The sequence below is a fragment of the Melanotaenia boesemani genome, chromosome 4 (genome assembly GCF_017639745.1).
Source record: "Melanotaenia boesemani isolate fMelBoe1 chromosome 4, fMelBoe1.pri, whole genome shotgun sequence".
Lineage (NCBI taxonomy): Eukaryota > Metazoa > Chordata > Actinopteri > Atheriniformes > Melanotaeniidae > Melanotaenia > Melanotaenia boesemani.
The window spans coordinates 3,896,629-3,924,587 of record NC_055685.1 but is presented as its reverse complement, the minus strand read 5'-3'; the positions used below and the strand labels follow the sequence as shown (position 1 = coordinate 3,924,587).

At 42.4% G+C, this 27,959-nt stretch overlaps 1 protein-coding gene across 1 annotated transcript in view; it reads left to right on the top strand.

Moving 5' to 3' along the window:
- LOC121638342 (apoptosis-stimulating of p53 protein 2-like) overlaps window positions 1-27,887 on the top strand; it is a 32,767-nt gene extending 4,880 nt beyond the window's left edge. Inside the window, exons 2-18 of the mRNA XM_041983068.1 lie at window positions 7,804-7,951; window positions 8,476-8,589; window positions 9,330-9,406; window positions 9,642-9,743; window positions 11,360-11,531; window positions 12,241-12,437; window positions 13,776-13,940; window positions 14,056-14,275; window positions 14,400-14,522; window positions 14,784-14,890; window positions 17,765-18,161; window positions 18,585-19,354; window positions 19,440-19,577; window positions 21,912-22,045; window positions 22,137-22,303; window positions 25,629-25,828; window positions 27,325-27,887. Of these exons, the coding sequence (XP_041839002.1) occupies window positions 7,804-7,951; window positions 8,476-8,589; window positions 9,330-9,406; window positions 9,642-9,743; window positions 11,360-11,531; window positions 12,241-12,437; window positions 13,776-13,940; window positions 14,056-14,275; window positions 14,400-14,522; window positions 14,784-14,890; window positions 17,765-18,161; window positions 18,585-19,354; window positions 19,440-19,577; window positions 21,912-22,045; window positions 22,137-22,303; window positions 25,629-25,828; window positions 27,325-27,366 (3,273 nt within the window). The 3' untranslated portion in view covers window positions 27,367-27,887. The remainder of the gene's footprint in view (window positions 1-7,803; window positions 7,952-8,475; window positions 8,590-9,329; window positions 9,407-9,641; window positions 9,744-11,359; window positions 11,532-12,240; window positions 12,438-13,775; window positions 13,941-14,055; window positions 14,276-14,399; window positions 14,523-14,783; window positions 14,891-17,764; window positions 18,162-18,584; window positions 19,355-19,439; window positions 19,578-21,911; window positions 22,046-22,136; window positions 22,304-25,628; window positions 25,829-27,324) is intronic.
- Window positions 27,888-27,959: the final 72 nt, after the last annotated feature.

Below are 27,959 nucleotides of genomic sequence, written 5' to 3'. Positions count from 1 at the left end.
CTTCCAGCAACACTGCAGGAGAAGCTGTCATGACACCAGGACCAGTGCAGCCAAACGGGTTCAAGAGGACCAGAACTGGAACCTGAAACTGGAATACACAAGGACCATGACATATTTTATTAATATGTTTTTGCATCAAATTCTAGATTAGTTTCTATTTTGTAAATATGGTGAAGTTGGCCAGTGAAAGTCTTTTTCTTTCTTTCTTTTATATAAAGGTTCAGATGAATCAGGTTTTGAAAAGCTAAAATACTAACAGACAGTTGATGACACTGTGTGAGTCTCTGGTGCACCTAAATGAACCGGTTTTACTTTCCATCCATGCCGTCGGATTCCTGTCTGCTGACCGTCTAAACATTTCTGAGTCTTGTCTGAAACTTCATGCTGCATGTTGTTCTTATACCCGGTGATGCAGGACAGAGCCTCATCCCCCCTACTGGTGTAAAAGTACTCGCTGTGAAGCGTTTGGTGCCGTAGGTCCAGGCTGAGAGGGTGTACTGTGTAGCCCCCCCTCGTACTTTCCTTTTGAAATCATAGAGTTGTATGAGTTTGTTAAATTTTACCTTTTTTCTTTACATTAAATCATCATCGTTGAATAAATGAAAGTACAACTTAAGTTTTACCAACGATGAAACAGACAGACTGGCAGCATAGCGGGACTAGAAACCAGTACTTGAGATATATGTAGAAAGATTCATGTTTCATATGAGCACTGAAGAAAAATACATGTATCTGAAAACTGGACTTAGATACAGAACATGTATCTAACTCGATGGAAATACATCTGAAGTACCGGATAACCCTGAGCTGGGACGTCTCATGGAGCTGACCAATCAGAGGACGTCCTGTCAGCAACAGAAGCATTGAGTGTTGTTGACTCTGGTAGTATTCTGAACAGAAGGCAGTATTTAGGGTTTTGTGTGTGTGTGTGTGTGTGTGTGTGTGTGTGTGGTTAATCCAATACGGGTGCATCACGTGGCACCGTTGGACATATGGCTCCAGTCGTCCGCGCTGCCTACAAAACATTTGGGATGTGACCTGCTGCGAGCCAGCTGCCACCATGTTTCCCGGAGCAGAAGCTGAAGCAGAAATCAGTCACTAGGAAGTGGAAACACGGCTTGTTGTGAGGCGTTACCGCTCCAAAACTCCTTTCACGTGTTTATGTCTTCATTTATTTCATTCCTGCTGATATTTGGATCAGATCTGGAAATCATTTCAATTCTGTTGTTTGCAGACTGCTGGTGATTCATTCGTTTCATTACTGGTGAAACATGTAAACATTGTTAACTTATTAAGATCAATGTTCTGAAACAATAAATGATAATTATGGTCTGATTTCTGATCGTAGAGGCTCATCTCAAGTCTGATAGAAGAAAACAAAGTGTCAGCGTTGAGTTGTTGAGTGTTTTGACACAGCAGATGTTTGAGTCAGCATCAGTGGAAATGTTGAGTCTGCAGTTCTGATCCAGACAGGCAGCAATCACCAGTACGCTCCATGCTGGTCTCATGGCTTAGAAGAAGCAGTTGGAGTCTCTCAGACAGTGGCTGGATCAGTTGTTTCCTCTGTGGTGGGAGTGAGGGGGTTGTGACTACGTGGTGGGATTAGGCTGAGCTAATTCCTGGCTGGATTAGGAGCTGCAGCCTCAGCCTGCTGACCGCTGACAGGCAGGTGCTCATCGAGTCTTCACCAGTGCCCCGTTGTTAGTTTCTAGTTTCAGACTGTCAGTGACCACCTGGTCATTTCTTTATTTGTGTAAAGTTTCTCTGGGTCCACATATAAAACAACAATTAGCTGGAGATACAGTTTATCACATCCAACTTAAAAGCCAAACCTACCCCACACGCCATGTCAGCCCACATGCTGCACATATTAGCAGTCAGCAAAATACACAGTCAGGCTGAACACAACAGAGACTAAACATGATTTTATATGTATGTTTAACCCTTTCGTGCATCCTGACCCATTACAGTGGACAAACATTTACAGGCTGTTTTCTAGTATATGCATAACGATGGATGCTGTGTTTGCAAAAGAGCAATTATTGAGTCATCCAAATACACTCCTACTCACTGTAGAATAAATAGATATCAAATTTAATATATATATATACATACAATGTAATTACCAAGTTTGCCTCAGTGATCAACAGAAGAAGATACAGCTATAATTTATAGAATATTTATATAATATAAATATGACAACATATTTAACTTAATGAAAAGTCTAATAAGTTTAAAGCATCACTGTACATGTCTGTAGAAGTTAAACATGGTATGTAGACAAAATGTGTGTTTATTAATAATTCATACATCAGAGGGATAAATATTATTATATTTATAATAAAACTACGTCCTCACAAGGAATCCCACTCAAATCAACACGTCTTCATCCATCCGTTTTTCTGTTTGGTTTATCCGTGGAACGAGCAGGCCAAGCAGGGAAGCCCTCCCGTCTCCCAGGCCACTTCTTCCAGCTCGTCCAGGGGATCCTGAGGTGTTCCCAGGCCCATCGGGAGACGTAGGAAAAGGAAATCTTAGAGTATAAGCTCTGAGGCTATGTTTTACTGCAAATATGGAATTAGACAAAGAGATTGTTAGACAGTTTTTCTTCAACTTTTAACCAATGAAAGCCTGAACTAACGATGGAATCACCTGTCTGAGTGACCAGACATAAAAAATCACATCATTTAGTAGTGGACTCAGCTCTTCCTGTTTTGGTTAGAATTCAACTCGTCCAATGAGACGCCTTCAGGCGTAACACCTAAAAGCTCGACTTTATGAACTTGCTCTAGAGCAAACCCTCCATGGTGAGACACAGAGGCAGCTTGTCTTTAAAGTTTGATTAGAGCAAAACGTTTTATTTTGGCAAAATTAAGGAACAACAACCTGTTTGGGTAGTTTCGATATCATGTAAATAAAAACTATTAAACCTGTGTACAGCCCCAGTCAAACGTTTGGACTCATTTTCCCATTAGACTCAAGTGAAAGACCTTAAATAGAATTTAAAGAAGAAAAATGTCTCCCCAGCTGTTTTCAACTGAAACACCTTCATGTTCTCTGATGCAGCTTTTAATAAGATGTTTTTTTCCAGTCGAGCTGGATAATTGGAGGGGATAATTGCACACATAGAAGAGACATAAAACACATAAACCTGCATGTATCTTGGATAATTATGTAATGTTAACTGCTTCTGAGATGATCTCTGAGTGTTCTAGCAAAGAAAATGAAAATCCATCAGGTCATGACTGAAGCTGGAGACTTATGTCAACTTTAATAGTCTTGTATCGACTCTGGATGCATGTCACTCATTCATTTGTGTATTTTTGTTGCTTCACCCATTCATTTTGTTTGAATCTACTTTGCTGAGTATGAGCACTCGTTCCTGGACCCGTTGAGGCTCTACAAGCAGCCTCACCAGCGACATGCGGTCTCCTCCCTGTTGCCGTCCTGAGGGAAAGACAGCCTCCGTCTCTGATTGGCTGAGGCGTTTGCTGGTTGACCTTGGTGCTGTGACTGACGGCGGTGACCCACTTCGTCTGCATGAACCTGTAGGACGACGACGCTGCTCCACTTTTCCCACCATTGAATGTGGGACAGCGTCTCATCCAGGCTAATTCATCTCTGGCACAGAGTTTCTCTCTTTCTCTTCCAGCCTCCGTTTAAACATTTTGATTCAAGACTGACTTAAAACTTTGATTATTTAGATTTTCTGCTGACAGTAGCTGCTGATAGTAGCAGGAATAATCTCCCACGAGCCCCTATTTAAGAACCAGCGTATTGCAGCACTTAATGAAGCTATTTTTGAAATGGCACTTGAACACTGGGAGTCCACTGTGGCTGTCTGCTAACCTTTTAGTTTCACTGAATTAGGAAAGAGCTGACAAAGTGAGCATTATCTTTAAAACATTTCCAGTGTAATTAGGGCTTAAAAAGAGAAACTCTTTAGATTTGAACGTGCTGCACAACTCATCAGTGATCTCATGGGTGTCTAAAACCGACATAAGAGACCATTTAAGCTCTTAGACGGTGATTTTATGGAGCCGTTCCAAAGTCTAACAAGCTGCTGCTGCATGTCCTGAGAGACAAAGTCTGACAGATTTACATTAGAAAGCAGCATCATGACCTATGAGAGCAAGCTAAAATAAGAATCCAGTTATAACTAGATGATCAATCTGTTATCTGGAAGATGTTACAGTTGCTCTTTTATGACCTGATATGACATCTTTGGGAGAGGCTGAGTTGTAATGTCAGATTTTTTTGTCATTGAGATTTTACTAGAGTACTTTCAGATACTTAAAGGAAGTGAAAAATAAAAGTCCAAGACTTTAATCTTTTCCACCCTGAAGGTTCCTTGAGAGGGTTGTTTAAACTAATAATCCTGGTGCAGGTTATGTTGAGCCTCGATGAATGAAACAGATGCACGGCTTGTCGTCGTGTCTGCATCAGGTTTGACCAAGTTGCAGCAGGTTCAGTAACATCTGTATTACCAACATTGTTATCAGGCTTTTACTCAGTCTGTGGCGTACAGAGAGGAGTAAGTAGAAGAGTTTTTCACATCTAGTTTTGACCTGCTGATCAGGAGATTTATTACATCTCCGAACTGTGTCTCTTTTTCATGGAGACCAACGTTGGTTGTTCAGGTTTTACAGCGATGAGGCTGCTGTTACCTAAAACAGACATCTTGTTGGGATGGTTGTCTTTGGTTGTGGCTGCCTGGGGCTCGCTGCCCTCTGGCCTGTTTGGGCTGCTCCCTCAGAGGGTGTATGGGTTGATTTTGCAGGCTGGTTGGGGGGCATTGTGGTCAATGGGGTGCTTGGCCATGAGCACTGGGGCAGAGTGGTTGTCTGGGCCAGCCCTGTCCACCCGGGAGTTGGGTTGGGCCCTCCCGGGGGAGGTGGATGGCTCTCAGGGCCCTGACTCATTCTTGAGGGACTGAAGCCTAGCGGGCTCCGTGGCGGTGGGGGCGCTGACTGTAGCGTTCATCTGCCTCCTTCTGGGCGGGCGCGTGGCCATCCCTGCGGTGGGCTTCCTGGTTCTGTGCTGGCTGCTGGTTGACAGGTGCTGGGTGCCCTCTTGGTCTGCTACTGATCCTTGGAGGGGGTGCAGTTGCATTTGCATGATCACTCAGCACAACACTTCCCTAATATTTAGTACACACACACATCCGTGCACACTCAGATACTTGTTGTGTTCATTGTAGTTCGTGATTTTTACCGTTTTTCTTCCTGCAGGTGCTCCTGATGATTGGCTGTTTCCTTTCAGGTGTAGCAGCTGGTTGTCTGTTGTTTTCTGTTTGGGTTTGATTGCACAGTTGTGGTTGTTTTCTATCCCTTCTCTGTTGTTCCTCTGGTCTGGTCTGGCAATAAACAAATTGTAAAAAAACTAAATTACAACTAGAAGCTCTCAAAGAGCGCAGACCTCCACCAAACCATTGTATATATTTTTTTTTTTTTTTTTTTTTCCGCCAGTGATTGTGGGCATTATTTTTGAGTTAGAAGGGCTAAGATTAAGACTGATTTGAGACTGGTAAGATTATCCCCATCGCCCGATAGTAAAGAATCTTTAAAAAATCCCCCGGTGTGATGTCTCGTCAAGTTTGTTAGGTTCTGTCTGTCTCGTTTTGTTTCCTGTTCTGGCTTGTCTGTTTTATTTTGAAATCTCTAACTCTCCTCTCGTTTCAGGTACTTTTACTTCCTGCCGTTGTATTTCCCTTTGTGAGATTGTCTGCCTCGCCCCGATTGTTTCCACCTGTTCCCCATTACCTCCTGTGTCTAGATTGTCTGCGTTTCCCCTTGTTTTGTTGCCAGATCACTGTCTTATGATTCCCTTTTCTTGCCAAGTTTATTTAAGCCTGTTAGACTGATCCATGCCCTGCAATTGGGTCTACTGCCTGAGCTACTCATTATACCCCGATCCAGGCGGTGATCCGGATCACCCCTAAAATCTAGTCACTTGTTCCTTATTCCATTTTGGAGACTTCCTGAAAATTTCATTTAAAATCCGTCCGTATCTTTTTGACTTATGTTGTTAACAGACAGACAGGCTAATGCTGAATACAGATTAATCATTATTCACCTTGGAGGAGGTAACACTAAAAAGATCATTACAGATTCAAGGCAAGGCAAATTTAATTGTACAAAACATTTAATGTACAAGACAATTCAAAGTGCTTTACATAAAACAAAAGCTTTACAGCGGGGTGCAGGAAACAATAACATGTGCATTAAGAACAAACTAAAAGAAACAAAGTAAAAACAGAAAGAAAAGCTAAATTAAAATAGATAAATGTAAGAAATAAAGTTCCAGTGTGGGGAATTAACAGTTATTTTGATAAAAGGCAGCAAATGGAAAAGTTTTTAACCCTGATGTAAAACTGCTGAGTCAGCAGACCTGCAGTTTTCTGGGAGTTTGTTCCACATGTGAGGAGCATTAAAGCTGAACGCTGCCTCTTCATGTTTAGTTCTGACTCTGGGAACAGAAAGTAGACGTGACCCTGACAACCTGAGGGATCTGGTTGGTTCATAATGAACCAGAAGATCCTGAATGTATTTTGGTCCTAAACCATTCAGGTCTTTGTAAACTAACAGCAGGATTTTGAAGTCTGTTCTTTGACAGACAGGAAGCCAGGGGATCATCAGATCTAAAAGACTCTTATTGGAAAAGCAAATTTTTTTCCGCACAATGTGGCATCCAGAGCATCATTCTGGTGTCATGATGCTGGACAGGACAGGTTAAAAATAAATAAATAAACTCAGCACCTGGGTTTAACTAAGCGTACAGGTAAGAGCCTCCCATCTGATGATTCCTGCACGAATGATGATTCAAATGCAAGAACTTATTTAACTCTAACTGATGCCGTGAGTAGCCTCTCATTGCTTAAACAACGGTATGGGAAGACCATAGACTGTATGTAAAAGATGGACGGAGTTCAGCAGTGCTTCTTTTAGCAAAGTCTGACAATGTAGACATGTAGACATGCACAACACACTCATTACTGAGGGGATGCATGTTAACTTCAGCATGTAGCCCCCCAGCCCGCCCAACACACACACACACACACACACACACACACACACACACACACACACACACAGATAGATATGTACTATGACTTTTCTTACATCAGATGGAGTTTAAGGTCGAAATATGCAGCTGCTCTTTCAGACAGGGCCAGATGACGATGGGGAGGAGATGAGGGCTGAAAATGAGCAGTATCAGAGGAGCCAGTCCTCCAGGGTGAAAATAGCTCAACTCCTCAAATATATGGGGAAGTTAGAGACTCTGATTCTTGAGTGAGCCACCACTCACTTCACAGTATAAATAAAGGCTGGAAAATGCAGAACACGGCCTCCATCCAGGCTGGCGAGCTGTGGGAGGAAATCTGGCTCTGGGCCTGTCAGCACCCTGCTGGAGTAACAGATGGCCCAGTGCATCATGGGAGTTAAGTCCACAAATATCTGTTAAAGTCTTAAATAGCAAACAAAGCTGTCATGGAGGTGAAGAAAACAGGTTTTGTTTTAACCCATATGTGGCTTGAACTGATCTCATCACATGTGGCTTCACCTATCAGCATAATCTGTTAAAGGACTGTTCCAACACCTTTGGTTTTGATCACTTAAAAAGTCGAACAGTAATGGAAACTATTTGTAAAACCTACTGTAAACCAGAATGTTTGGATCTGCTTGAGGCATTTCTGTATGTTCAGTTTGTTAGAAGCATCCCTGCACTCTTTCATTCTGTAGGAGACTTGACTATGTGGCCTCACCCTTGATCTTATGTGGGTCATCTGTTTTATGCTTGTAGATGTTTCTCACTGTGTACCTCAGCAACAATGAGCAGCACTTCTCTGAGGTTCCCATCATGCCAGACACACTGTGCAGAGATGTGGTGGAGCTCTGCAAGGAGCCTGGCGAGGCCGACTGCTACCTGGCGGAGATGTGGAGGGGTTCGGGTGAGTTTCTAACAAATTAAGCAATTTACAGAAGTCAAAACTGCCCACAGAGACAAAAGAAAGGCTTTTATCTGGATTATAGCCTCTTAGATTGAAAAAACACCCAACCTGGCTGCAGTGATTTGATCTCATTCAGTTTGAAGGGGAATAATGAGGTCTGACAGGGACGTTAGGCAATGAAATCTGACTCTGAGTCAGTAACTGAGATCATCAGAAAGGTGATAGATGGGATTGTATTGAAAGCCTAAGGCTGATCTACAGTTTCCTTAGTAACTGGGATAAACAGGCCAATAGATACGTTCAATCAAAATGTATTTAAGGTTAAAGTCTAAGAAGTTAAAGGCTGACTGGTTGCAGAGATGTGGAATAATTAGACAAGCAGCAGATATTATGTGAGTTTGATTAACTATGATGTTTAAAACACAAACATCCAATAACACGGACTCATCCATCCACTGTTTGTCAACACTTTTTCTGTTTTTCTATTTATAAAACAAAAGATATTCTGCTTTCTGACTGGTTAGAACGTGTGGTCGGAGAGGGGGAGCGGATGTTGGAGGTGCTGCAGAAATGGGGCCAGCAGAGAGGGGAGGTGCGTTACATCCTGCGCCACCAGAGAGCTCCTGGACAAGAGTCAGGTAGGAAACTCCTTCCCAGCGCTGCAGGGTGGCTTCATCCTGCAGCGCCGGTCGATGCCACCGCAGAAATATTTAGTCTAACAAACAAACTCAAACACTTGGGCCTGAAAGTCCGAGCAACTGTGCTGTTTTTATCTGTGTGTATCTGGTTAAAAGAAATGATTTAGCTGTTACAGATGAACCGAGTTCATCCTAATAAGTGCCAACGAGACATAAAGAAATGTGGCAGATTTATGCAGAAGCGGCTAAAAATGCTGGAAATGTGAGAAGCTCAGATCAATAAAAACACAGACTGTATGGAAACAACCTCGTCAGATCACTTTTTAACACCTGATCTCAGCTGTTTGTGGAGCTGATCAGCAGCAGGACCTGCAGACAGAAGCGCTTCAGTGTGTAACTACAGGAGATCACACGACCAGCTTCAGACTGGAGGGAATCAAAGCAGCTGCAACTCTTGTTTTACACGTGTCGGTACGGGTCATTTTAACTGTTGCTCTTAAAGAATGACATTGTTCCTGAGGTTTATTTGAGCTCATAAACTGGCCAGACTTTTCTGATTCATGACATCTTTTTTCATGTCAGCAAACCTCATAAAGACATCTCAGCAGATTATTCACTGGATCAGTGGAAACTTATCTTCTGTGTGACACGACTGCCTGTATCAAATCACACAGAGATTCCCTTCCAGTCTTTTTTGGCTAGAACTGTTAAGTGACACTGACTGTGTGTTTGTGTTCCAGATGGATCCAGGGCTGCAGATCAGGTGATGAAGAGGAGTCAGATGAAGGCACCTGTGGAGAGATATCTAGAGAATGGGGTGAGAGAATATGCTGAGCATAGGAATAACTCCAGGATTAGTTTCCTCAGTGTAAAGCCTGGAAGCAGGGTTACCTGCTGGTGCTGCTCCTTTTACAGAAAAAAGAAAATGGAATAAATCCAGCAGCTTCTTGGAAAATACTGATGGCTGCATATCTCGGCTACTTGCGAGGGTGTGATAGCTGACCTGCATGAGTTGTGTGAACATGTGAAGGTGAACTCTGTCTGTGTTGCAGCTCTCAGCTGCTCGTCTGGATGTGACGCTGAGTGACCTGCAGGACCTGGCAACCCGGCAGCAGCAGCAGATCAACGCTCAGCAGCAGCTGCTGGCGTCCAAGGTATAACACGCAACACGCTGCAGCTACAATGCACTGTTTTATTCTATAACTAATTATTTCACGACAGAAACATTAAATAAAACTTCTACGTTTGATTTGTCTATACTGGAGCTTCATAAAACTTGTAGTTATGCTTCAGTTTAGTTCAGTTTATTCATAACAGAGAATAAACTAGTTTAACAGTTAAGTCCAGTTATAATTCAGGTATATTTATATAATATGAATATACATGCAAACCAACAGCCTGGTAAAGGAAAATATGCAGTCACAGCATTCAGGTTTGTTTACTGGTTTCACACGTTTCAGTTTTCCAGTTTTATTTTATTCTTCTTGTTATAAATAAATCCATTACAGCATTATTTACTCCTTCTGCTATTTAATCCTCTTTGGACAAACAGGTGAGGAATCGTTTTCTATTCTACAGTCATTTAGTAGATACTTTTCTCCAAAGTGACTTAAATCTGAAGGTGGGAAGGCATTAAGGGTCTTGTCAAAGGACCTAACTGGAAGGTGTTAATATAGCCAACTGAGCTATCCAGTAGTTTATAAATCCAGATGTAGGAACTCCCACCAAACACCTGCTAAACACGACGTCTGAGAATATACAGGCGGAAACACATCTAAACCTGAACCTCATTCATGGTTCAGCAGCTTGTAAAGATCTACGTTATTAACTAGAAACACTCAGAGTCAAGACCTTTACCAAGTCATTAGATTTTCTTTCTTTTTTTCTTCTTTTTTTTGCGAATGATGGGCATTATTTTTGTGTTAGAAGCTCTTATGTCAAAATGCTCTCCATGTCTCCAGTGTAGAGGTTCCAGGCGGTGATCTAGATCACCCTTAGAATCTAATTTGTTTTTGTTATTTCATTTTAGAGATTTCCTTAAAATTTATTTTAATGTTGCTAACAGACAGACAGACAATCCAGCGCCACAGAATACATGACCTCTCCTTGCTGGATAATTAGTGTCTTCACTTCTCCTGTCAGCTGATCACGGTGAGGACGTTTCTCTTGTGTGTTTTTAACATGTTTTTAACAAAGATTACTGGAGAGAAACCTGAAAGTGGGATGGAAACAGTAGTTGGGTTCCCCCAACATGGTCGACCAAGCTTTGGTGACGTCAGATTTGCAGTCTATAAACTCTATAAAGAACCGGATCCAGGAAGAGCAACTATCTGCCTCGATTGTTTGAGGTTGAGAAGGCGAAGACACAAGAGCAAAGCACAAGACCAAGGAGATAAAAAAGAGATAAATGCAAAGTAAATGACAAGAAGAAGTTCAGGACAGCCAAGTCTTACTGAAGTCAGTCCTGACTAAACTTCATCAAAAGCCTGATCTGAAAGGTAGAGAGGGTGTCTGCTTCCTGTAGCCAAACTGGGAGCTTGTTCCTCAGAGATGGGTCTGTCTCCCATTCCACTTTCAGAACCTCCAGGAGTGAGAGTGAAGTTCTCTGTTGTTAATATCTGGAACTCTGATATCTTTAAGGCCTAGGGTTAGTTTTCATCACAGTTAAGTAATACAGTAAGAAAATACCTCTGGGCCTTAATGAAGCCCCTCTCTGTTTTTTTCCCATCATCCCTTGAAGTGTGACAAGTGTGTTGGGTGTGTGTTGCAGGAGCAGCAGCTGCGCTACCTGAAGCTGCAGGATCAGCAGCATCAGGACGCGTCCGACCAGGAGCGAGTGCAACAGCTCAGAGAGAACGCACACAACCAAGAAGCTAAACTACGTCGGGTCCGGGCCCTCAGGGGCCAAGTGGAGCAAAAACGCCTCAGCAACAGCAAACTAGGTTGGAAAACTGGGTGTTTGGTTGTGTTTATACCAAGATTTTACAAAATTTCTGCTGGAAGTTTTACAGGTTTAATTTGGTCTCGCTAATTGTGATGAAGCTTGTGTTTGTTTTCCTTTGGAGTGTTTTGACATAATGATGAATTTATTCATTTATTATCAAGTTACTAAAGTCGCTCTCTGTGTGTGCCTGGGAGGTTTGTAATCAACATAAATCTGGCTAAAAGCAACAGCAGGAAATACTGAATGTACATCAGCCGTCTGCAGTAATCCTTCCAAAGCCTTATGTATAGTCAGAACAGATGGACTTTTAAGAATATGAAGTGGAATTAATGAAAACCGTACATCCGTCAGCACCAACCACATCAGAGATCTGACCCTGAGTCGCAGTCATCTCATGGAAATGCCAGGATTTACATGTTAGTCATTTCAAATGTAACTGGAACTTTTCATGTTTATGTGATGTGTGGAAGCCAAAATCCAGGAGATGTGTCTTTTATATGTCGCTTCTGTTTCCTTTTGTCTTGTTTTCTTATAGTTTCCTCACATAGTTTATAGCATAAATCATAGTGTCATCACATGTAAACGAATGCATTTAGCCTTTTTAAAAAAAGCCTTCGGAAGTATTTTAAAGTTTTGTATAAAAATATTTGGTTCTGACATCTGATGAATTATGTGAAACAATGAGCGTCTGTCTGCGTTCATGTCAGTGGAGGAGATCGAGCAGATGACCAGCCTGTTCTACCAGAAGCAGAGGGAGCTGGCGGTAGCTGCCGCGAGGGTGGAGGAGCTGAGCGACCAGCTGGAGGCGCTGAGAAACAACAGGCTGGAGCCTCCTCTTCTTCCTCCTCCTCACCACAACACCTCCTTTGCAGCTGACCTGGATCGGCTCTACAGAGAGCTGCAGGTGAGACCTCAGGTGTAAATCCCCTGTTACAAAACTAACACTGTGCTCCAAGCTATTCTGCATCTACGCCTTTTGTTAGTTTCTCCTGGATAATCAATATGAATGACTGCATTTACAATTTTTTAATAATTTAAAATTATATTAAGTTCTATAATCTGGATTTTATTGTACAAAACTACCAATGATGAAAATTTTGTAGACGACCATTTTTTCTAAAAAACTAATGAATAAACATGTTTCCAGATCCAGTTTCATGTCAACACAGAGTCCCTCTCTGATATCAGCTTAGCAACTCTCTCATCATTGAACCTGGAAGTCCATGGATAGTTTGGGTCTGGATCTCAATGAGGAGACCAGAATTACCCCCTAAAGTTGCTGTTTGGAGGTCTACTGCCCCCCCACCCTCATAGATCTTCCTTTAATGATGCTCCAGAGGATGATGGTGGTCCCACCATGAGTTTCCCCCCCTTTATACCGGTAGCAGCCAAAGATTCTGCTGGTATTTCTGTAGCATGGGATGGAGTGATGTCTTTACAGCAAAAGAAACGCTTCTTCCTTTTATACCACGGCAGGAAATGCTCCGTTAGAAACTGGACGGGTTTATCAGAGGCCACCATAAAGGGTCCTACCATCTCACTCCCCATTATTCCAGCCCAGAACATGACAGCCTTGTTAGGACATGGTGAACATCCACCAACCATCCAGACCTCCATCCATCTGAACCATCCAGACCTCCAGAGGTTCTCCTGCAGCTTCAGACACCTGCTGCTGCTCATCTTTGTGTTTTAACAGCTGATCTCTGAATACGATGCAGTTTCCATCTGCTTCTGTCTGAACCAACATGTTTACTCTGAGTTTTCCTGAAACGTCCAGTGTTTTCATTCCTGTCTCAAGGCCATTAAACTATTTCACTCTTTTCATTTACAGAAAAATCCTTCTTTTCCCCAGACTGCATGGAAACTGGAACTGTCTTAATAAGTAAACTTAAATTAAGCTCATCTGGGAATCCAGTGATTAAACCTGTCTGAGGTTGTTGCCAGTGATCTAAATAAACAGGGGAAACAACACAAGTAACATTTTTTCAGGGCGTTTGGTCTTTATTTACAGTTAGATGTGATGGAACCTAAGTTCCTGCAGCAGCAGTGTTAGAGCTCAGACCGATGTGACACTAACAGACCACATTCAAGATAAATAAATGGATCTCCACCCAAAAAAAATTAGCACTTTCTGCTATGACTGTCAAGGAATTCTCTACATGAACTTGGACTGAACCCTGCAGAACTCCTGATTTAATTTCCAACCCTGAGCTGACACCCTCCTCCTCCTTCTCCTCTTCAGCTGAGGAACAAGCTCAACCAGGATCAGAGTGCTAGGCTGCAGCAGCAGAGAGACAGTCTAAACAAGAGGAACCTGGAAGTGGCTACGATGGACCAGCGGCTAGCCGAGCTCCGCCAGCGGCTCTGGAAGAAGAAGGCTGCCCTGCAGCAGAAGGAAAACCTGCCGGTAACCAGAACACACTCTGATATTTCTCATCATCAGAATTATCATCAAAGTTAAACCACCGCAGTTTCATCAGGCCTTTTCCTGAATAAAACAAAATATCTCCTTTCTTGTCCAGGTGGCTACGGAAGGCGTGGCCTCTCAACATGGCGTAAGTTCCAGGGTGGCAGCAGTGGGGCCGTACATCCTGTCATCCTCTTCATCAAGCTCCCAGGGGCCTCCAGTGCCACCTCGCCAAGCGATGCAGGTTAAGCCGGCCTACCCTGATGGCACTGCCACCTTGCCCATGCCTGATTCATCCCTGAAGCCCCCACCCAGACCAGCAAAACCAGCCTCAGGTAAGCTGTTAGTAGCTGAGTAGGAAGAGAAGCACATTACTGTGTTTGCCTCTTGACCCAACATCCTGAGGCGTTTGTCTGTTACCCACACTGAGTTAAATATCAGTTTCTTTGATCTTTAAAGGCTTCAACACTTCAAAAATTACCAAAATGTCCGAGTGGAGCAGCTCGTTTTCTGAGTCCAAGGCGGGAAACGGCCACGCCTCCACCCTCCCTCGGATGTTCAGCCTCAGCAGTCGCGGCCCAGGTTGGTTGGTGATGTCTTTGAGTAGAAAAGCTCAGACTTCTCTTTTCACTGTCATTGTAATGGTTTAATTTCCAGTGTAATTTGTTACAGAGTGTTGATTTGCTCAGACAGACTGAGTCCTGACTTCATGGTGGAAAGCTCTTCTCTCAGCCATATTAGTTAATAAAAACAGAGACAGAAGAGGGAAGTCTGGTAGATGGATGTTGAGGTAGAAATGCTTCTGCAAATGAGAAGAAGTTGGTGTTCTTGTGTCTTTTGTAGGCGGGGACACCTTCACAGACCAGAAGGGCCTCTCTGAGTCCAACATCCCGCCCCCCGTCCCTTCGCGATCCAGTCACACCACAGACAATCTGCCTAGGGACGATCAGGTATCAGTGGACTGTCACTTCATTAATCTTCTAGATGGTTTAACCAAAATAATCGAAATCGTTATCAAAATAAGATATCACAATGTGGTAGCAGTTTGTCCTTTAACGCACTGGAGCATCGTGTATGAACGATAATTTTGGCCCACAATTCCTTTCTAAGTGATGATTCATTAAATAATATTAAATGAAAAATACTTTATACTTTATTAAAATGTACTTTTTTTGTTTGTTTTGTAAAATAAAAACAATAATTATTAATTAGAAGAAGATAAAGCCCTGTTCTAGAGGGTGATGGCTGCTGGCAGAAATAATCTCCTGTATCTTTCTGTTTCCCGGTGGACCTGAAGAAGCCTCTGGCTGAACACACCCTGTTGTTTCCTCACTGGTAGTTTGTTTCAGATGGTTGGGATTTTTAGGTTATGGAACAAGGCAGGATGTTTTCTACAAAGGGAACTCTTCTGATTCAGATTGGTATTAAAAAGGTGCTGACGAAATCCAACATAATTGTTCTGAGCTGTTTTTTTAGAACCCTGGAGCTGAAAACCATCTGGACCTGCAGCCTTGTTCTGGTTCATTTTCTTCAGTTGCTTCTTCACCTGATTGTAGGAGACAGACAGGTGGTGGCAGAGGAGGTCTCAGAAGACAGATGGGCTAGAGGTGGAGACAGAGGAGGTCTCAGTATGTCCTGATATGGAGGGAGATGAGGCTGTTAAGGTCCATGACTGAGCTGCAGGGTGACAGAGTGGAGGTGTGACAGGAAAGCTGTGGGCTCATGGAGGGGGTGTGGTCTTTTTGGCTGGAGGCAGGGGTGAACTGAACCTATTGAAGAACTTGTTCAGCTCATTAGCTCTGTCCAGACCACCATCAGTCTGATGCCCTTTAACTTGAAGCTGATGATCTTTTCCATTCCCGACCACACATCCCTCATGTCGTTCCACTGGAGCAGCCTTCTGTTTCCTCTAGTCTACCTTGCACTTGTGTTGTCTTCAGTAACTCCTTGTCTCCCTCTCTGAAGGCTTTTTTTTATGTTTAGCAGCTTTTTCAGATCACTAGTGATCCAGGGTTTATTACTCGGGAAGTATCTCACTGTTCTTGTTGGGACGATGTTGTCCACAAGAAGTTGGTATAATCTGTCACACACTCAGTCATGGCATTGTTGTCCTCTCCATGCGGTTATTTTGCTGGCCGTACCAACTTACTAGCAGTAGGTACTGCTGGCAAACAACTCTTCCGTTGAAGTCTTGAAGGGTCAAAAATACACGGAGCAATCACTTGAGCAACACATCCTCCAAACCAGTGTAAAAAAATCTTCTTAAAAAATTAACGTGGTGATTGTATGAAGGTAAATATGTGCCGTGCCTTTATCTATTGTCTTGAAAAGAAAAAAAAAAGTTGATTGTATCTAAAAAAAGAAAACAGTACGGTCGGACAGTTTGCTGCCACCTTGTGGTGTGTTCTAGATACATTGTGCTGCACAGGCTGTGTGGACAAACATGAGGACTGGAGGGTGAAAAGCCTGTTAGATAAAGCGATCCGATCAGTTTTATTTACACGATTGGCAAATTAAATACCATCGTAATGGTTTTGACGAGCACAATGCGTACCAGTTTGGAAGAAGGGTTTTCTTTCTTATTTTGAACCTTTTGACCATTAAAATGCTCAATAATTCGTAACAGTTTCAGTTTCTTTTATTAACCAGGTCGTCAGTGGTGTTATTAACAAGGTTAATTGTGTTATTAACCAGGTCAGCGATGTTATTAAACAAATGACCAGGTTATAATCTATGGAAGACTGAAATTGCCAAAACCAAAAATATATACAGAACTAAAAAAAACGGCACAATAGACAAAAAAAAAATACGGAAATAAATTATAAATGAAGTAAAAAAGAATTTTTAAAAAGCACCAGATAAATAAAATGAAAGTGAAAACTACTTGGAAAAATAAATAAATAGAAGTATTAATACATTAATTATATATAAATAAAAAGTTAATTATAAAGTTATTTTAAACAAGTTGAAAATGGCAATAGAAATATAAATTCATGTAACATTTCATTGGCTTCTTAATGAAAAACTATTTAAAAATATTTTCTGTATCATTTTTTGCTGTATCAATTTGTTAATATTTAATGTTTCTATATTAATCTTTGATTTGGGCTGTTTCAGTCCTCCATAATTACCTCCATCTCCTAATGAATCTAATCATTATGGTGAAAAGTCACCACATTCAGTGGAATGTGGATCTGGTAGTCTCAGGTGACCTGGACTTTTATGGAGTAATATTTTTGTGATTGAGGGAACAGATCTGATGTGTGTTAGCCATTTGCATTAATGGTTTTATGATGTATTTTATTATGGTTTTAAATTCCTTCTTGAGTCAAGAAGGAATTTATAAAACAAGACTTACTTCTTCTTGTACAAATGAAAAGTAGTTCAGTTGTCCTCTGAGGGAAATGATATCAGGACACAATCTGCAATATCTTGCTATTTATTTTAAAATATGAAAATACTAAGTTATCAAAATTATTTTCAAAAATCTGACCAAACGTGACTGTAATTGTATTTTTGTATTTTAATTAACTAAACAACAGAAAACAGAAACACTGATTTTGTTCAAGCATGTCAGCTTTTATTGTTATCACTCCTGGATGTAGAATTATGATTGGCTAGGAACAAATTCAGGATGTAAAAATATTGGTGAATGCAACAATAAGAAGTTTGTAAGTAGGATTTAAGAACAAATACGTTTATAAGAACTGTTGCTGAATGAGGCCTGTTTGATCGCTACCTTTTCTGTATGAAACATTAGTTACGTCATCCATCTCTAAGGAGTTTAATCATTCTTGTTACTGTGTTTGCTCCATGGTTCACAGGCCTCGGGTAAAGGTCTGTCCACTGGGGTGGCGCCACCTCCACTTCCCAGCAAGACTAAACCATTCAACTCATTTGGGCCGCCAACCTTCTCTAAGCCCCTCTACAGCACTGGGACCTTCCCTGGTAAGGTCAGGCCAGTCGGAGGTCACCCTCGAGCTCCAGGATTTCGGTCCAGCCACAGCAACACCTTACCTCTGCCCAACAAACAGGAGAGTCCTCCAGCTGCTGCTGTGCGACCCTACACCCCCGACCTCTTGGACGGCCCTCCTCCTGTGCTACAAAAGCCTCAAACTCTGGCTGCTTCATCAATCTACTCCATGTACACACAGCAGGCTACGCCTGGAAAGGGTTACCAACCGGGTGGGCAGGGGACACTGCCTCGAAGCCAGAACCGAGGTGATGCACTGATACAGATGCAGCCACTGACACTGTTGTCCGCACCTATTTTTTTTTCTGCCTCATGTCTGAAATGACATTCCTAAAATAAGTGAAGTATATCTTTACAACTATCAGGGCTACATGTATAATCTTGGTCTCTAAAGAAAGATGAGACATGTGAGATTACTACATAATTGTCAGAATCAAAATGTGTTACTGTGTCAGAGTAAATTCACCTGGAACTCTATAAAATGTAAATGTTTATCTACTTATCTTTGCATTGCTGCTTCCTGGTGTCTGCAAACATTTCTGTACTGTAGCATCTCATGCTGCCTCCTGTACAGGGGGGTCTGGTCAAGAAGAAGTCTGTAATGTCACAGCCTCTAGTGGTTATTTTAAAACTTCTCCTGGTAACTTCACCCACTGTCTCTTCCTTTTCAGTTTATGGAAAACCGGTCCTTCAAGCCAGCAGTGGGCAGCAGTGTGTTGGTTCAGAAAACACTCCATCAAACTCGGGTTGTTCTTGGCCCAATGGGAGTGAGAGTGACAACAACTTTCAAATTATGGGCGACAGTGTTGGAGGAGACACAACAGAGCGTGCCACCCCTCGACCATTAAGCCCCACCAAGCTCCTGCCCTTCCTGTCAAATCCCCACAGGAACCCCAGCGATGCCGACCTGGAAGCCCTCCGCCGTCGGCTGCACCACGCCCCCCGGCCCCTGAAGAAACGCAGCTCTATCACAGAGCCTGAGGGCCCGGCTGGCCCCAACATCCAGAAGCTGCTCTACCAGAAGACCACTCTGGCTGCCATGGAAACCATCCCCATGGAGACTGTCAGTCCAGCAGGCGCACATATCGAGTCCACAATTCCTGAAGACCGGACTGGTGTAACTTCCAGAACAGAAGACAACAGTGTACCGGACTTTAACCAGCAATCAGCTGAAACTCTGGAGGACAGCATGACCCCACCCCCTCTGCCCCCCCGCTCACCCATCTCTGATCCCAGCTCCTGCTGCTCCCTGCCCCCCCCACAGGAAGACAAGGAAGAGGAAGAAGAATGTTCATCCACTTTAGCTTGCCAAGACAACTTCCTAGAGGAGTTCCCACCATACCCTCCTCCACCTTACCCCGGCTTTGTGGAGGCTGAGCAGGGAGATGACACCACCAACCTGCAGCCACCAGAAGTCACAGGACAGGATACACTGCCCCCTGTTAGTAACAACCTAAAGATTTCCTTTTCTTCCTACATTCCCAGTACATTTGGATCATCATAACGTTGATCTTCTGTCTCTTTAGGGAAAGCGATCCATCCTCCGTAAAGCCTGCTCAGAGCGAATTGACCACGGCATGCGAGTCAAGTTCAACCCTCTGGCTCTGTTGCTCGACTCATCTTTGGAGGGCGAGTACGACCTCGTCCAGAGAGTCATTTACGACGTGAGTCACGTGTGTGTTAGTTTGCTAACCTTCTATTTCGCCTCTTATGAGTTAAAGGCCAGGGTTATTACAACTGCACAGGGCCTTAAAATAAGAAAACTGGATTCTGCTGTAATGTGAGGTTAAATGTTCATGAGCAGCCGGATCCATAAAGACAGACCACGGTCATGCTAGCAGATCATAAATTAGCTAAAGTTAGCTTTCTCCAGCAGACCTCTCCAAACCAATATCCTGTATTAAACTGCAAAACTAAACCTAGTTACTAACTTAGTCCAGCTATACAATAAAAAGAGATATTCCACCTGAACTGACAGCAGCCAAAGCCTCAGTGGATGAAACTGGAAACAACTGGAAATAACATCATTGGGTCCGCTCCATTTACTGCCTGGGCAACTAAGTGGCTAATGGGCAGGGTTTTGAAGGATGAAACGGATTATCAGTCGGATGAACTGCTCAGATCTGACAGTTCGTTCAGAGAGCACTCCCCTTCAAACCACCTGGCTGGAACAAACCAATGTTTGTATGTTTGCTGGTAAAATGTTGTAACTTGATAAATAATGTTGATGTGTGACCTTCATTTAAGTTCAGTAGATCACTAACAAAATGATTCCAGAAACAACTCCTGCTGATATTATGATTCTGTGGTTTAGTTGTCTGCCAGACATTACACGGACTACAATATCTGGAAAACAAATTAGGATTTTCTGGTGACATCTTATCCCACTGTCAAACACTTCCCCTCCATTTAACTTAAGACTTATGGTGCATTCCAGTTGTACATGGAACTTGGAATTCCAAAGAATTTTGGGGGGAAATGACAAAGTGATCTCATTTTCCTGACTGGCGAACTCATTAGTTTTAGACAGAGAGTTCGGATTTAAAGATGGCTGCGCCCAGTAGCATCCTTTGATAAAATATTCTGTGGTCGTTAAGTATCTAGTGTAAACATCCATCCATCCATTTTCTGCCACTTATCCGGAGTCGGGATGCGGGGGCGGCTGCCTAAGCAGGGAAACCCAGACTTCCCTCTCCCTGGCCACATTCACCAGCTCATCCGGAGGGATCCCGAGGCGTTCCCAGGCCAGCTGAGAGATGTAGTCCGTCCTGCATGTCCTAAGTCTCCCCCGGGGCTTCTTTCCGGTGGGAAGTACCCGGAACACCTCATAGGTGAGGGTTGGAACGTAGATTGAATGGTAAATCGAGAGCTTTGCCTTTTGGCTCAGCTCCTTCTTCAACACGACAGGCCGATGCAGCGTCCACCGATCCGCCTGTCGATCTCCTGCTCCATCCTTCCCTCACTCGTGAACAAGACACCGAGATACGTGAACTCCTCCACTTGGGGCAGGACCCTATTGCAAACCCGGAGAGAGCACTCTACCTTTTTCTGGCTGAGGACCATGGTCTCGGATTTGGAGGGGCTGATTCTCATCCCAGCCGCTTCACACTCAGCTGCGAATCGCTCCAGTAAAAGCTAAAGATCACGGCCCGATGAAGCTAACAGAACCCCATCATCCGCAAAGAGCAGAGACCCAATCCTGAGGCCACCAAACAGCAGTGAGTTTTTATCAATAATTACGTTGTTACGGCGGTGGCTTTTTTTGTGAAAAATCACGTAATGTGCATGGTTTATTAATCATTATCACTAAAATTGGCTGCTGTTCTCATTGTGAACATTTTCACGCTGGGTTTGTCATTTTCTGGTTTTATACGGCATTGGCAGAAACTCACTGATTGGCTGTTATGGAGTTAGTGCAGCTGGAATTCCAATTACCTGGTAATAACGTTGCCTACTCTCGACTGCTCGGAATTCTGAGACAACTGGAACGCACCATAAGCTGTCAGTGTTCTAGCTCCATAAGTGGACAGTGAACCTCCAAACAGCAACTTTAGGGGGAAATTCTGGTCTCCTCAATGAGATCCAGACCAAAACTATCCATGGACTTCCAAGTTCAATGATGAGAGAGTCATTAAGGTGATATCAGAAAAGGACTCCATGTTAACATGGAACTGGATCTGAAAACATGTGTTTTTTCTTTTTAAAAAAATTATCTTCAGTTTTTTATAACCTCTTCTGCAGAATAATAGTTAATAATAGTTTTGCTGAATAAAATCCAGATTATTATACAACTTAATATCATTTTTGATTATTAAAAATCACACACTGTCATTTACATTGAAGATTTAGGTAAAACATAATAAACAGAAAAAGCAGAATAATGTTGAACATAGTGTATTTCTAAAATTTGAGCCTAAATCCTTTATATTAAAACTTTAGTGTCAGTGTGAAAATCTGGGTTTCAGATCAGTATGTCAGATCACACGTATGTCTTTCAGGTGGATGACCCCAGTATGCCGAATGATGAGGGCATCACGGCACTGCACAATGCCGTCTGTGCCGGACACACTGAGATCGTGAAGTTTCTGGTTCAGTTTGGCGTCAATGTCAATGCTGCCGACAGCGACGGCTGGTGAGTCTGAAGCAGAGGGCTGTCCAACACCATTTACCTGGAGTTAAGGTGTGTCATCATGTCCACGTATGACCATCTTATCCGTCTCCAGGACCCCTCTTCACTGCGCTGCCTCCTGTAACAACGTTCAGGTCTGTAAGTTCCTGGTGGAGTCGGGGGCAGCCGTGTTCGCCACCACGTACAGCGACATGCAGACGGCTGCTGACAAGTGTGAGGAGATGGAGGACGGCTATGCCCAGTGCTCTCAGTTCCTCTATGGTGAGACTTCCGCCATAAAGCTAGAAAAGAATAGAATACAACTTTATTTGTCATTGCAACAAAAAACAAAATTACAAAGCCCTCCAATCAGTGCAAAACAAAATAATAAAATAGAATAAAATAGAATAACTGCAACAACATAAATAAGACAAAATACAGTGTAGTTGCAACAAGTAAACAAGATAAAATAAAGTAAAAAAAAAAATAGCTGCCAGAGTATAATATATAATATAGTTATTGCAACACCCCCTTATTTTAATTAAAGGTTCCATATAATGCAAAACTCACTTCCTAAAGGTTTTCTAACAGTCATGTGTCCTCATAAGGAACAACAAATTTGAAAATTTGGTTTCCTCTCTCACTTGCTTGCACCACTTTTTAGTAAATGTGTGCTCAAACAGGTGAGTCTGAGATCTTTCCCTTTGTGACCTCAGAAAGGGAAATCCTCCCCCCGGAGAGCTGAGCCTGCCCTTTAAAATCACAGAGCCGGCGCCGGTAAATGGTAAATGGTAAATGGTCTGTATTTATATAGCACTTTACATCATACATCACATTCACCCAAGCTGCCATGCAAGGTGCTCAACCACGACCCATCAGGAGCAATTAGGGGTTCGGTGTCTTGCCCAAGGACACCTCGACATGAACTCAACTTGGCTGAGAATCAAACCGGCAACCCTCAGGTTAAGAGACGACCGCTCCACCTTGCTGAGCCATGCTGCCCAAAAGCCGGATAATCTCCAAGAGAGGGGCATGGACAGGCACCTCCATGAACATTTAAAGACTCAGACACTCAGGTACAGATTTGTTCAGGTCTCTTACTGCTGTTGGGTAAAAACTGTCCCAGAACCGGTTTGTCCTTACAGTGATTGATCTGTACCGCATGGCTGACGGTAACAGATCAAACTTGTGGTGACCGGGGTGAGAGGAGTCCTGGATCATATTGCCAGCCTTCCGGAGGCAGCGGGAACTGTTCTTTCAACAAAAACAGACTGAACCACATTCTGGATGCTGAGCTTTAAATTGTTCCTGTAAAAGAAAACAATAAATCTGTGTTTATAGACATTAAAGCAGGATATAGAATCTAATGAGACCCCAGTTCATGGGTTCAATAGTAATTCATAAATTTTTTGTAGTTGTAAATGAATGTTGTAATGAATGCTGGAGGTGGTGAGGACCCAAATGGAGGCAGTCGAGACCGGAGGCAGAACTGTGCAGGTGACAAGGTTTATTTCCTCAAACTCAGGACAGGGAACCACACAAAACAGGGATGAACCAAAAGGATCTGACAGGGAAGAACTGAAACCATGGGGTATATGTACACAGGGGAACAAATTGAAACAGGTGAAGTGAATCAAACTCAAACCAGGTGAGCTAATAAGCCAGGGACAGAAAACACAGCACATGAAACACACAAAACAAAAAACCCAAACTATGATCTACCTGAAAACCACAAACTATAAACCAAGATCAAAATATCACAAACAAAAACAGACAAAAGCCAAACACAAGAACTATGACCAGCACCATGAATTACGACAAATGTTTCAAGTAATTTCAGAGTTTGCATCTGTAAATCCAGCTTGTCGCCCTGTAAAAACAATCTGCCTGAAAAATTCAAGTTTGCAGATGTGCAGATGGTTGTAAAAAAGATTTGTATTTGTGGATAAAACAAAACAAAAAGTTCTTTTGCGAAACCCTGTTCACAGATGCAAAGCACAAAACTGCATGTGAGACTGTGAAGTTGCGGTTGTGAATTTTGTCCATATCTTTTCACTTCTATTTGATTAGATGGTGACCAATTAAAGTATCCAGTCAGAGAGCAGACGGCTTCCCGTCCTTCTCATAGACTACATAAAAGATGGACGGAGCCTTCGTGACGTCACTCGTAGGTTCATGAAGAGCTGAACTGACGCTCATTGGGCGTTTCTACCGTCACCATCTTGGCAGCGTCACGTGTGTTGTCATTCCTGGAAAATCCAAAAATGGGCAAAGAGGTGGAGCTGAGAGGGGGACTGTGAGTGTGGGGGTGGAAGGTTGACACCCATCAAATTCCGAGCTGCCTGTAGCTAAGAGCTAACCGAGCTAACCCAGAGCTAACGGAGGTAGTCGGGCTAAAGCTAAGGCTAAAAACCGTGGTTGTGCTGCACTCTCCCTTCATACTGCGGATATTGGATACCTGTCAATCCAAAAGACACGCCCCTAAATATACTAAATTTCAAGGTTAAATAACATCTAAACGTGTCATTTAGAAAAAACTATGGGGCTTTGCTCTGTTTTGAAGCCAGCCCCTAGTGGATGAGGGGTGAACTGCAATTTTTTACACTTCCGCATAGGCTTCACATTTTACAGGCGGAAGTTGCTGCTTGGTCCTTCCTCACCGCTGTAGGCACTTGTACTTATATAGCGCTTTTCCAATCAATTTGACCCCTTAAAGCGCTTTACACTACATATCACATTCACACACACACACTCACACCTTGATAGGCACATCGGGATCCAATGTGGGGTTCATTGTCTTGCCCAAGGACACTTCAGCATAGTCTCTGGGGAAGCCAGGAATTGACCACTGACCTTGGCAGATGACAGCTACTTCCATCAAACTTAAGAAACTGACGAAACATATCTTTCACCATCATCTTTGAGAGGAGGTCCGCTATTTGTTCTTCACGTCTTACAACACTGCCACACAGTCATGGTAGACCTATGGTATGCTAGCTTACCTGCAGAGGTTGGGCTGAACCTCACTTTTGTTTATTTTCTTGAAGAGGTTCCACACAGAACCGTTTGTTAGTTGTCTCTTATGTTTGTACTCTATTAGCATTAAATTTCAGCTCCACACACTGTTCTTCTGGTCTGCTTCCTTACGACAAGCAGCCTGGTAAACTGACCTCTGACCCTCATGAATGAACGGTTTTCATCAGCATCCAATGTTTCCGTTAGATTCCTGGAGTTATCAACCAATCTAGCCACATTTGTTTTTGCGGAAAATAATCCAGTGAAATAAATTTCGTTAATAAGAAATTGATCTGTAAATATTTTTAAAGAAACTCTATGTCAGTTTGGGACAATAAGAGCAGGTTTTATGGGGACGAATGGATTTGGATTGTTAAGTTGGGCCAATGTGTTAATAGTGGGGTTGGTTGTTCAGTGGGAAAAGAAAAGGGTACTTGTGGTAAGAACATAAAGAAGGGCAACAAATGAGCTCTGATTGTTCATGTTGAGGTTACAGGATGACCACAGCTTTAGTTCTGGAGTACGCCTCTGAGCAAAGCATCCACTCCGTCTATTTCTCTCTGGGTGTTAAACTTTTTTCTCCTCTTTGAAGGGGTTCAGGAGAAGATGGGTGTGATGAACCGAGGTGTGGTGTACGCCCTATGGGACTACACCCCTCAGAATGAGGATGAGCTCGGCTTCAGCGAGGGCGACTGCATGACGGTGCTGAGACGGGAGGATGAGGCTGAGACAGAGTGGTGGTGGGCACGATGTGGTGATCATGAGGGATACATTCCCCGCAACCTGCTCGGGGTGAGCCGGCCAAGTCACATTTTTCCTCCATCAGCTGTTCCCTCAAAGATTTTTATATAAAAATGCTGACCACAGAAGTCCCGCTCTTAAATACTGAAAGTTCTGAGAATATTCTGGATTTAAGACCTGATACAAAATTAGCAATATTCACTAGTTTTCACACAATAGCTGCAAAAACAGGAGAGAGCTGCTTGAACCACAGAACACAAAAATCTAACCAAAATATTAAACATACATCCCTGATTGTCATCCCACCTTCGTGATAAATATGAATTTTTTCTCTCTGGAATGATGCAGCAGTAGCTCTAAACCTCTTTCAGATCACAGCCTCCCAGCAAAAAATATTTTCAATTTTATGTTTTTTCTTTAATAAATTAGGTGTGGTTGTGAAAGAATTTATTATTTTTTAAAAGATTTTGTTCAAATTGTACAAGATGTCCACTGTGGTGGACATTGGGATTTTTCCTAGTTTTTAAATAGGAAATATTTATTGAATAAATAAATTATCCAAAAGAAATCAGATAAAAATCTATTAAAATACAAAAACAATTCAGTAATTCATGAAAAACATTATTTTTTTTAACAATATTTAACATTCAGTATAAACCTGTTAGTCATCAGTGTAGGTGGTATTTCCTGAAGAAGTCAGGCTTTTTGGAGATGCAGAGAAACACACTGCATTTTATGTTTCATTAAATTAAAACAAATAAAAAAAGCAGTACTGGGAAGTATTTTCTGGCATACATCTCTAAATGCTATCCATTTTTTTTCACACATTTCAGGTGACGTTTCCAAATAAACTTTTCATCCCAGTTTGGCTTCATCTGGTCCAGTTCATGAACATCCCTGTTAGTGGTTTCTGTTAAAAAACTGAGACAAATGTTTTAGTGAAAGCTGGTGGAAAAATTCCCTTTATTACATCCCATGAATATCATGCGTGTCATGTGTTAAAAAGAAAACCAAATGAATTGTGAATTATTGCACTAGTTGATAAAAAGTAGTGCTTTTCAGGCTCGTGATGCTCCCCACGCCAACGTCATGGAGGAACTCCAGGAATTTCTCATTTTGCTTGATTCAGGACTTCAGCAGCTCAGGACCTCCATATTTTTCATTTCATTAGTATCCTCGTTTTCTTTGCATCTTTAACATTTAATAAGTTATCATGGAGACTAATAGGATGTTTTAAATGTTGTACATTATTATTACTGATGTCTTGCAAAGCGTTGGATGTTTTTGGTTCTTTAGGTCAAACATAAACAATGAAATCAACCTAAAGAAACCCAGCAGTATAACTTGCCCTGCTGTGGCTTTAATTTGCAGCTGTGAGCTGCAGAGGACGTTTGAACTGTTGACTCTCTCCAAATCTCATTTGTTTTAATGAGACTTAAACTGCAGCTCTGAGAATTCTGCTACTCAAGTCTTACATAAGATGTTTCGGTATTTGAAAGTTATCTTAATGATGTTTTAATGAGAAACTCTGTTCCTTCTGCTCCCAGCTGTATCTGAGGATCAAGCCACGGCAGAGGAGTCTGGCTTAAACCGCTGGCCGATGTCGCCTTCAAAGGCTCGACGTGCTTCTAACCGCAGCAGCAGAATAAACCTTCAGTGTTAAAAAGGAGGAAAAATGTTTTCTGAAGCGCCACTGGACTTCTAGCCTCGGCACAAAGAATGTATCCCTGTTGGAGAGGACAGGAAAACCTCATCAACGGAACGAGAGACAATCTGTAGACATCTTCTGTTTCCTGTTGTCATTTTTATTTAATGTGTCAGAGATTTTGATAGACGTGAACTTTGGGGGAGGAGAAACAGAGGTAGAATGATCAGTTGTCATATTTCTGGAATCTGCTGGTTGTAGCACAGAGCTTCTCCAGGATGACGCCTCTCTGTTATTAACTCCACAACAACACTGTCAACAACAACAATGGCATAAACAACCTTTTCCTTTAGGGGCTCCGCAGTGCTTCTTTTTACTTTTATTTTAATGATGTGCAGAGTTCAGCTCAGATGAGTTAATGCTGTACGTGTGGAGGAAAAATGTCATTAAACTGATCTGAATTCATCTTTAATTGACAAGAACTTGTTTTGTTTTTCATCTTTCTAAAAGATAAATAAAATAAACTGCTTTAGATTT